This window comes from Lactuca sativa, chromosome 8 (genome assembly GCF_002870075.4).
Source record: "Lactuca sativa cultivar Salinas chromosome 8, Lsat_Salinas_v11, whole genome shotgun sequence".
NCBI classification, from domain to species: domain Eukaryota; kingdom Viridiplantae; phylum Streptophyta; class Magnoliopsida; order Asterales; family Asteraceae; genus Lactuca; species Lactuca sativa.
In genome coordinates this window covers 210,870,031-210,881,939 of record NC_056630.2, presented here as the reverse complement: position 1 = coordinate 210,881,939, position 11,909 = coordinate 210,870,031, and the positions used below count along the sequence as shown (strand labels likewise).

Below are 11,909 nucleotides of genomic sequence, written 5' to 3'. Positions count from 1 at the left end.
CAACTACATTCGCTTTACCCAGATGGCAATGTTTTAAAAACCGGTTTTTTAGTTGAACCGGTCTAATGACCGATTTTCGGTTCAACCGGTTTAACCGGTGGTTCAACTGGTTTTATGAGCTTTTGTGTACTTTTTATTATCTGCATACATATTAATATATAAAAAACAATAATTTAACATCCAAAAGTTCAAACATTAAAATAGGTATGACAAACAAGTTGTAGATCAATTCAAACACATTAAAAAACACATAATCATAGGTTCTACATGAATCCAAATGGATTAAAAAAAGAAACGTAAAGCCTAATAGTACTAAAACTATATATATATATAAAGTATCTCATCAAGATGAAATGAAATCACGGATTTCGAGACATTGGAGTGTTAAACGCATCAATTTCATGATCACTTAGTAAATGAAATTCACTATCAACTTCATTCTCATCAAAAACACGACCAACTTCGTTTTCTACAATATAAAAAAACAATGTTAACGTTAAGTAGACTAGTAATAAACAAATTACAATAATACATTAATATATAGAAAGAAGTGTCACCTTGTGTTTGAGAAGTTGGTTCATATTCTTGTTCATCAAGCATATTTTCTAAATCATTGTAATCAAGTTCTCCATTCGACTCTTCTTCTACCACCCAAAAACTCGTCTTATCAATACATTCATAGTCAATAGGATCATAAGATCTTTTTTCAACCTTGAGTCTACAAAACCATTAAAAAAATTAAAAAAAATGTAAAATGCCAAATATATAAATATTTTATTGTAATTTAACATACCTATTTTGTAAACGTAAGTTGTAGTGCACAAATACAAGATCATTAAGCCTTTGATGTTCCAATCTATTTCTGTTTTTGTGTGAATCCTTTCAAAGACATTCCAATTACGTTCACAACAGGAAGAAGATGCGGTTTGACTGAAAATTCTAATAGCAAACTTTTGCAACATAGGCGTATCCCCACCAAATAACTTCCACCATTTATCTACAGAAGAAACGGTTAAAAAAAAAATTATTTCATAATAATATATTTATTAATAATATATACAAATTTAACGGTTACCTGGACGTGTACTTGTACAAGAAGCAATGGCACTAGGTCTACCAAAAGTACCTTAACTGTCACGAAACTTTCCTAGAGACATTGTAAGATCTATAATGCTGCTACCAGAAAAATTCTTCTCAAACATATCAAGAATAAATTGAAATATCTCTCTTTTAGAACAAAGATTCTCACGATCATACTGGAAAACTGGATTTAACCAAGACGCTGCACAATGAATACTTTTTCTTAACATCCTATCCTAACTTCTATCAATTATGTTGGTATAAGGCTTGTATAATTCTTTCTTTTTCTTAAATAATTCCTTAACCCCTCTCCTTGCGCGATGCATTCCCTCATAAACATAACCCAATGCAGGTTTTTCATCCGAATCACATAACCGCAAAAGCCTTAACAAAGGAGTCATCACTTTCACCGTAATCAAACAATTTTTCCAAAAGTTTTCATTCAAGACAATTTCCTTACATTCAAACACATTTCCCACTTTTAACATCTTCTTAAGCTCTGTAGATATAACCATTGCTTGTAAATCGGCTTTATGATCATACAAACTTTTCAATGCAATAAAAGCGGTACCAAAACGGGTAGCACATGGACGGATGGTTTCAGTCCAACCAACTCTTTTTCTTAACCAATTCAAGGGCCATTTATGGTATAGACAAAAACAGTAACCCTATATGCAAGAGTGACCAAACTTTTCACAATATCCAATTCTAAAACATCCTTTAATACAAGATTAAGACAACGTGTTGCACATGGAGACCAAGTAATAGGAGTATGTCTTTCACATAGCATATTACCAGCAAGTTTGTAGTTGGCAGCATTGTCAGTAACAATTCGTACCACATTCTTTTGCCCTACCATCTCAACAATCTTAGCAAACAAATTACACAAATTCAATGTATTGCTCTCTATATCAGATGCATCAATGGATTTAAGAAATGATATCCCTTTAGGACAATAAAACAATAAATTAATCAAATGGAGTTGCATAATATCCCTCCACCCATCACTCATAATCGTGCAACCACTTTCAATCCACTGACTTCTGCATGAATCAATTAACAACGAAACATATTTCTTTGTATCTGACAATAAGTTTACCCTCAGAGCATGATAATTAGGTGCTTTGTACCCATAACCAATACTTGTTATTTTATCTATCATATGTTGAAAATATGGAGTGTTACAAGCATTCATAGGTATACATACATCATAGAACCACATTGTAATAGCTAAATCCACATAATTTATTCTTTTCTTAGTTTGCATGGCAGATTTAATAGTGGGTTGAGAAGGATCATTTATACCTTTTTTAAAGAAAGGATGAACACTTGATGTAGCTTTCTTTTTCCCCTCTTTAACAGATCGTGCTTTGGCATTTTGAACTTGTGTTTCTTCCATATCTTCATCGTCATCCAAGATAGTAACACTTGATGTAGCTTTACGTTTTTCCCTTTGTGATGTTTCTTTCAAAATACCTTCCATTGTAAAAAGAACTTCTGGAGTTACTTTAGTACAAGCTGATATGTAACCAATAACACCAGCAAGATTTTTCTTAGCTCTGCTTATGCCACCACCACGGAAATTTTTTTCACAAAAATTACATATGTAAATCTTGTTTCCTTGGTCATCCTTGGATAGAGTTATATGTTCCTATGCTTTATCCGTCTTAGTTCTTACATTCGTTTGACCGGAAGTTTTGGATCGAGATTAAGATTATGTTTCCATTGGTTCTTTGTCCCTAGATTCCATATTGAACTATAATACAAAACCATATAGCAATTTCAAAGTTAGAAATACATAACATAAATCTGTCATAACAGAAAAATTACAATCCAACATAATAAAAACTAAAACATAAATTAATGGTGACCATCATCGTTATATTTGGCTAAATATATCAACTAACAAACAAAAAGTTGTTCCTATATATATATATATATATATATATATATATATATATATATATATATATATATATATATATATATATATATATATGTATGTATATAAAACAAACATAATTTTTGGGGTGAGGTTTCGTTGATGCAAATGCAAACAAACATATTTCTCAACTAATCTTAGTGCTCTAGATTAAAAACTAATATGCGTTAAAATAATAAAGTCATAAGAACGAAAATCATTAAAAAGAAACTAAATTAACATATCATAATCATAACACAATACACAAAGGTTATATTAAACTCAATTGAAAAAAAGAAAATTAAAAAAACAGAGGGTTTCTATCGTGAACTCAAAAAGAAAAACGTGTAATCAATTCTTAGTTGCTTACCCGTGGGTTACCATTGTGGAAGAGGACAACAATATTGTACTTGGGCAACGTGAATATAGAAGTCGTGATTATGGATTACGTCGATTAATGGAGACACACAAAAGAATTCGACCTACTCTTGGCTGCTGCTGATAACATTCGTCCAAGTCTTCAAGACTCCTAACATGTAGTTAATTAAATTTGTTGCAAGTTATGGAGCCCATTTTCCAAAATTTAGCCCAAAAATTAGTGAAGTCCAATAGTCACCGGTTTGAACGGATTATAACCGGTTCACCATGACCGGTTCAACCGGAAATTTTCAATAACCGGCTGGTTCTCCCCGGCATAGAATTCAACATAAAACTGGAACTTATTAAATCGGTCAGCCGACCGGTTCCTGGTTCGATCAGTTCAACCAGCCGATTCGAACCCCTTTTTAAAACCTTGCCAGATGGTAAAGGATCTCGCAGTCATAATCCTTGACGAAGCCAAGCCACCTGCACTGCCTCATGTTCAGGTTTGGTTGTTCCATAAGATACCTTAAACTCTTATGATTCGTAAAGACGGTACATCGACACCCTCCGGAAGGGTCAACAGAGATCCACGCTCTTCCTCGTCAGACGAGTAAGGGTTACAACATTCTTGGAGAAATCTTGAATAAATGTTCGATAATATGCTGCTAAGCCCAAGAAATTCCTGATCCCCTAGGGGGACTTCGGAACCTCCCACTACATCAAAACCTCAATCTTGGTTGGATCAACCAAAACTTCATTCTAGTTAAAAAAGATGCCCCAGGAACTAGACCTCTTATAACCAAAACTCACACTTCGAGAACTTGACATACAACCGATCCCGCCTCAGTACTCCCAAAAGCTCTCGAAGGTGCTCCTCGTGCTGCTCACTGCTCTTGTAATACACCAAGATATCATCAATAAAACAATAGCTGAAAAATCAAGCATCAGCCTGTATACCTGATTCATAAAATCCATAAACACTGCAGATGCATTGTTGAGCCTAAATGGCGTCACCACGAACTCATAATGACCATAACGAGTCTAAAACGCAGTCTTCTTCACGTGCTACTCTCTAATGCTCACTTGATGATACCCTTAATTCAGATTGATATTGGAGAACCAAGATGCATCCTATAACTAATCAAAGATGTCGTTAACTCTTTTAACTCCTGGTAATCAACGCACATCCAATGTGAACCAAACTTCTTATTGACGAACAAAATTGGTGCTCACCATGGCGAACTGCTCGGTTTTGATGAACTGATTGCCTAACAACTCCTGAAGCTAAGAGGACAACTCCTGCATCTCAGATGGTGCCAAAAGGTATGGCGCCTTGGCAATCGGAGCCGAACCTAGCACTAAGTCAATCCTAAACTCAAACTGCCTCCTGGGAGGCACATCAGATAACTCCTCCAGAAACACATAAGCAACTCCCTAACAACTAGCACATATGAAATAGATGTCTGTTCCCTAACCCATGTATCAACCACATAGGCAAGATAACCCATATATTTATGGTGGGTATACTACTTAGCCATGACAGTAGAACAAAAGCTAGCCCATCCCGATACCCTCCCCATAAATAAGCAGTTCTCCTATACTTGGGGTTCGAACCACCATCCACTGACCCGTGCAACCTATCACAACACCAAAATTGCTCAGCCAATCCGTCCCTACTATCACACACACACACACACATCTCCCATGGGGATATGAATCAAATTAATCAGAGAAGGTACCCCAAGGATTTCCAAACACAAACCTGACCAATTACGACCTACGGATGCTAGCATAATAATTCTAACAAGCCACTACACGAATGGCTATCCATTCAAAATTAAGTTGTGGATCAAAATTTCATACCTGTGATTTCTTACGCTTCAACCTTGACCTCCCGTAGGATGGTGGACATCGGGGCTTGCACTCCTTCTACTACCCATGTAGGAAAGTCAGGTTTGAGATGAACCGGCTGGTGACAGTGTAAACACATCTAATCCTTGTTGGAGTCGCGAAAGACATGCCCTCTCCCTCTACACTTATAACATTTGAACTTGTGACAAGCAAACCTATGGGTTCTCCCACACTTCCTGCAGATATCAAAGCTACCTTGACTTCCAATACCCAAGTTAGCAGCCTCAGAATCTTCATCCTTCGTTGAATGAGTCCTTCTTCTCTTTCCGAGTCGTGTCCCCATAATAACATCTCCCCTAGTAGTCATCTCAGTAGCAGCTTTCATAGTCTGCATAGTTGCAGTTCGCTCCTCGAACATGGCAATTAGCCTTCCAGTGATCCGATCCACGATACCAGATAATTCTTCCTACAAAATCTATAAATTCTCCAAAGTAATCATCTAACGTATCTCATTAACAGTCAAACCCGACCTATCTGACCATCAGATTTAGATCTTGAATTAGATCCCCTTATGAACTCCATACTTGTAACGAACCAAAATGCATCAAAAATGCCACAATACACCTATAATCACAACCATTCTAGAAATACGAACCCTTGAGGTTTCTAACTTCCTATTATGCATGCGGGTCCTGTGCTTTCGGTAGTATGGGCCTATACTAACTTCCAAACCTACCCGTATTTGTCTCAGAAGTTCATCACAACAACCCTAACATCACACACTAGAATGTGTATACATCCTATTTTGACTCCCAAGATAAAGGCTAGACATTCCTCAACTAACCGAATGCTTACACATAATGCATCCATGGAGCTTACAAAACTTGCTAAAAAGCATATCATAAGTACTACATACCCCCTAGGCTATCCTAGGATCCACACCTTACCCTACCATCAACTGCCAAACGACCCCCATTGGTGCAAGTTAACTACTGCATGAATACAATCACATGCAACATAAGTTAAATAATCTCATATTAAAAGGTTCAACCCTATGATGGTTGGACTCAAACAAAAGTTGCACCATAGGACCAAATCCTTCACTCTAAAATTATTTAACCCATACAGCATGTGACTTAACGTATTCAATTAATAGTTAATTCACACCCGAAAGAGTCGTACAACAATAAGCAAGAAAACTCTATAGGAAACAATGCATCATACATTAGGTAATTCTATCATGCAATTCTTGAAGATCCCTATCCTACAACTAGCATCCCATTCTACCACATCATAAGAAAAACCAGTATGTGTAACTTGGGGTATACTTTCTAGCTCCGGCTAATGGTACACACCACATCCTTCCTTGGTTATTTTGCAAACAGTTTTGAAAACCATTTAAAAACTTTTGTAAATCCCTAGTTTGGGTCTAGATTCACACAGATGTTCATCCAATTCTCTCAAACGAAGGCTATGATTCCAACTTGTAACACTCCGAAAATCAAGGAAATTTAAAATTTTCAAAACTAACCATTAACCAACATTTTTTTACAAAAAGAATCATTGTTTCAAAAGTGTAACACTCGTGTTTCTAGCCTAGGCATTTATATTGAGGTGATAGTCTAGGTTAACATTTGTAACTCATTTTGAAGAAATGAAAAGTAATTATGTGAATATTATGTGAATTATGTGTTTTATGCTTAATTATTAGGGTTTAATTAATTAAGAATAAAAATAAGCATCAAAATTAAAGTGTGAGATAAGCCCGATAGCTTTACATAAAGTTGTAGTGATCGAAACAAGGATTTCGGGGATATAAAGAATACCAAAATCCGAGTTATAACGAAGAAGTTATGACCTGTCGAAGTTTCGCGATAAACCGGCACGATGCCGAGTGTCGTAAAAAGCGAGTTTTTGATAAACTACTTTTTAGCCTTAGTGATCTAAACGAAAGTCGTAGTATTTGTTAAACCAAGAAGTACGATAAAAAGAACGCCCAAATCTGACTTCGTATGAGGAAGTTATGATTTTTCAAAGTTTCAGCCTAGCAATAGACAACTAAAAACTCGAATTTTAGATCGGGTGAATTTTAGCCGACACAACCTAAACGAGAATTGAAGGTCTTGTCATTAGTAGCACAACGGTAAAAAGTATGACAAAAACGGACGTCGGATGAAGAAGTTATGAATTTTTAACGGATTTCCTGTCCAGGTCTGTTAAAAATAATAATATAAAAATTAAATTTAAAATTAGCAGACGAAGTCTAAACGGAAATTGTAGAGCGTAATTTTAGCTACGTGTGCATATAAAGAACGTCAAAAACGGAGCTCGTATGAGAAAGTTATGGATTTTAGAAGTTTTGGCGCGAAAATAGAGAAAATTCGCATAGTCACGAGCTGCCTCGTCACACTCGCTCAAAATGCGCCACGTGTCCTGCTGAGTTATCCGAGCTGCTGAGTCATTCGAGCTGCTGAGTCATCCGAGCACATGGCCTTATCCGAAGTGGTTCACTGAGAAGGCGACACGTTCCCTCTTGCACGAGACCGAGCCCTCGCAAGCCGCCACGAACCCCCCTACTTCGGACCCTAGACCTCGGTCCAATCGTAGACTGCCAGCGAGCCCCTCGCATGCGCAGACCATGTGCGAGCCACCACCCTGCGAGCCCTCGGATCTGCAATGCGTGGTATGTTCTCAACCGTCCGATCAGATGCCTCGCCCCTATAAATAGAAAGGTGCGAGACCACCCGGGAGTATTTTGAAAACTTGTTATTTGAAGGCCCTTTCTCCATATTTCTTTCATATTATCATCCCCGAAGCCCCGGTATCAATTATAAGCCCTAGCATACGCCACGAAGAGCCCGTGAAGCCCAGAAAATTTGCCTTTTCGGTTTCGAAGCCCGACTTTTGCAGAGCCCGTTTTCTCAATAAAACTCCCGGTTTTATTAGAAACGATCGTTTTAGGAAACGAATTGTTGCCCGATTTTCATCAAAACAAGTGAGTGTGTAGTCACTTTCATCTTACACCTAGATATGAAGTATTTTCTATAAAATACGTGCTATGTGTAATTATATTAAGTGTTTATTTGAGGTAACTGTTGAATAATGTTTTATACAAGTTTGAAACTATATATGTATTTTATCTACAAAATATGTTGGGTAGAACATGGGTAGATGAAATAGCTGATGTGTGTTAAAATGGTGAGAGACCTCGATGTTGTTGTTGTTTTTGTACTCATCTAGCGGAGTATAGATGACGACCACGGACATTTCTAGACAGTCCAGTGGAACACTAGCAAGTTCGCAACTTGTAGGTGTTGATGACTTAAATGTTCATTGGCGTACTCCATCCCCCTCATGGTTGCCTTTATGACATGTATGGCTGAGGAAAACCCTTAGCAGTAGTGTCCATCCCGATGATAATCCTTAGGCTAGGTCCCTTGTGATAGGTGTTTAGGGACGTAAAGTGAGGACACCAGGAATGGGTAATTAGGGTTATTGTTGATTGGTGAACTTGATAAGTATATTATTATTGTGGGTTGAAAACCCTATATGCTCACTAGGCTCCCAAGCCTGACCCACTCAGTTTTTATGATTACAGGTAGTGGACCCCGAGCATAGTCGGAAGATGATGAGAGATTTTTGATTATAGGCCAGTAGTTGTAAATAACTGTTGAAAGGCTTATAATGTCTTGTTTATGCTTTTGATCTGTATTGAAACATGACATCCCGAGGTTTTGATATGAAATGAAACTATACATTTCTTAAGGAATGACTTTGATAAACTTTTATGATGTATTATTTTGGGGACCAATTCCGCAACATCTTTTAAAAAGATTTATCTGATTTTACTTTAAAAAGCATAAATTAAATCGATCTTTTCTGGCCGAGAAATTTGGGGATGTCACAGTTGGTATCAGAGCATTAGTCTAAGCAAACTAAGAAATTGTAAAATTTCTAGACTTGAACTTAGAATGCTAAGTGATGATTATGAGATGAGTGTCTACCATATTTTAGACATGAGCACTAGTTTATTTTAGGAAAGATGCCTAAAATGTCTTTATGTGCTAAATGCTATATGTTGCCATATATGCCATTATTTGTTCGGATCTATGGTCTATTGTCGACCGGATATGGAAACCTTATGTGTGTAGGATTCTAAGCGTATGATTACGAGATTAGAACTAACATGTAAACGTTTCAGAGTGATAAGGGAATTAACATGTCTAACAAGGATAAAGACCTAAATTCATGTTATTCGGTATATAGATTGTAATGGCAAGAACTCGAAGTGGAGCAGGAAATGCAAACAGAAACCAACAACCTCAACCTCAAGTGGTGGAACAGGTGCCGATAGTAGGAGTTGCACCCGAACCCATCACCATGGCTGGAGTACGAACTATGATTCAGACCATGTTGGCTGAACAAAGGGAGGAATTGAGGAAAATGTTGCTGAACAACAGGGATGAACCTTCAGTTCCTGTTGAACAACGTGAATTGAATGACGATCGATCTGAAGAAGGAAACAACAGTAGATCTGTTAGTCAAACTGATCCACTTGTGGTTGGGAGAAATAACAATGAGGGTAGAATGGATAGAAATGGGTGCAAGTATAAGGATTTTATGACTTGCAAGCCATCGACCTTCACTGGAAAGGAAGATCCTATCGGAGTAATGGACTGGATCTCGGAAATGTAGTTGGATTTCATGACTTGTGATTGCCAAGGCAAGTTACAAACCACATTTGCAGTACGTCAGTTCAGGGGTAGTGCTGCCCGATGGTGGAGCACTTTGGGGAAAACCCTAAGCCCTAATGAGCCACTGCAACTAACTTGGGCAGAGTTCTTGGTACACTTCAAGCGCAAGTACTGCTCGGCCCAAGACGTGCTTGAGTTAGAAAACCAATTTCTAACATTGAAGAAGGGGAGTATGACTGTTGACGAATATACAAATAACTTCACAAACAAAATGGAGTTTGCTTTGCGTGTTATCCCAGATGAGTTGGAAAAAATTGACAGATACACAACGGGACTTCCATCGGAGTACGCGGTGCCAGGACGTCAGGCACTTACTTTGGATGCAGCTATCTGGGCTGCCAAGTCTTTTGAAGATATGATAAAAGGGAGAGCCGCCAGCAAGGTTGAAGTTGGCGAAAAGAGAAAGTTTGAAGGAACTTTAGGTTCCAATAAAAAGAAAAAATTCTTGAAGGCTGGTTCGAGAAAATTTGGAGGAGGATCCAAAGCCATGTGGTGTGACAAGTGTAAGAAGAAACATGCTGGGAGGTGCAGCGTGGAAGTCACTTGTTACAAATGTGGAAAGCCTGGGCATTATGCCAATGAATGCACCTTCAATAAGAATGTATGTTTTGGGTGCAATGAAGAAGGGCATATTTTGAGGGATTGCCCGAAGAAGAAGGACGCAGCAAAACCCAATCTACCACCAAAGCCGAAGCCGAGAGCCTTTCAGATGACACTTGAAGCTGCAAAAGAAGAAGTCGATGTCGCTTCAGGTACCTTTCTCGTAAATGAATTGCCTGCCCAAATTTTGTTTGATTCTGGAGCCAATTACTCCTTCATATCGCATGAATTTGGTAGAAAACTAGCTTTGCCTGTAGATAAACTAGTTAATGCTATAATAGTTAAGATTGCTAGTGGCAAGTTTGTACCTGTTAGCCATCGTATGAAAAACATCCTCATTGACTTGGATGGGAATAAGTTCCACGAGGAATTATTGCCTATCAAGTTAAATGGATCCGACATAGTTTTAGGAATGGATTGGCTTAGCGCCAACGATGCAAAAATATTATGTAGAAAGAAGATAGTAAAAGTAAACCCGCTATGGAAAGAGTCGTTTATGGTGTATGGAGACAAATGCAGAGTAAATTCTAGAATCATTTCTCTAATGAAAGCCAGAAAGTGTTTGGCCAAGGGGTGTACATCATATTTAGCGTTCGTGATCGATGCTAAGATGGAAAAGAAGGAGGTGCAGAATATTCTGGTGGTGTGTAATTATCCGGAAGTCTTTCCCGAAGATCTTCCCGGATTGCCCCTTGATCGACAAGTAGAATTTCGTATTGACTTGTTACCAGAAACGATGCCGATAGCAAAAGCACCATATCGATTAGCACCAACAGAGATGAAAGAACTTATGACACAACTTCAGGAGTTTTTGGACAAAGGTTTCATTCGACCTAGTTCATCGCCCTGGGGAGCCCGCTGTGTTATTTGTAAAGAAGAAAGACGAGAGCATGAGAATGTGCATCGATTACAGAGAGCTGAACAAAGCGACGATAAAGAACAAGTACCGTTGCCAAGGATCGATGACCTGTTCGACCAGTTGCAAGGTTCGAGCTATTTCTCAAGGATCGATCTTAGGTCGGGATACCATCAACTAAAGGTGAGAGAGCAGGATATCGAAAAGACTGCGATTAGAACAAGATATGGACACTATGAATTTTTGGTTATGTCGTTCGGACTAACCAATGCCCCAGCAGCTTTCATGGATTTGAGGAATAGGGTTTGTAAACCATTCCTAGATAAATCCGTGATAGTATTCATAGATGACATCTTGATTTATTCGAAAAGCAAGCAGGAGCATGAAAAGCATCTTCGTGAAGTCCTAGAAGTCCTGAAAAAGGAGAAGCTGCATGCAAAGTTCTCCAAATGTGAATTTTGGATTCAAGAAGTCCAATTTTTAG

The 11,909-nt window shown here is 38.0% G+C and overlaps 1 protein-coding gene across 1 annotated transcript; it reads right to left on the bottom strand.

The window, feature by feature from the left end:
* Window positions 1–1,711: 1,711 nt before the first annotated feature.
* On the bottom strand, window positions 1,712–5,609 carry LOC111903806 (uncharacterized). Its single transcript, XM_023899559.1, has 3 exons — window positions 5,431–5,609; window positions 2,759–2,836; window positions 1,712–2,639 (listed from the first exon to the last, which is right to left on the bottom strand). The coding sequence occupies exons 1-3, from the start codon at window positions 5,607–5,609 to the stop codon at window positions 1,712–1,714; spliced, it is 1,185 nt and encodes a 394-aa protein (XP_023755327.1).
* Window positions 5,610–11,909: the final 6,300 nt, after the last annotated feature.

Bases quoted from the DNA above. Each gene is read 5' to 3' on its own strand.
- LOC111903806 (XM_023899559.1), bottom strand. From the start codon at position 5,609: ATGCAGACTATGAAAGCTGCTACTGAGATGACTACTAGGGGAGATGTT. The intron at 2,837-5,430 runs GTTTGCTTGTCA...TTTGTATTATAG, and splicing joins AAGTGTGGGAGAACCCATAG to TTCAATATGGAATCTAGGGA. The intron at 2,640-2,758 runs GTAAGAACTAAG...TGGCATAAGCAG, and splicing joins AAACTTCCGGTCAAACGAAT to AGCTAAGAAAAATCTTGCTG.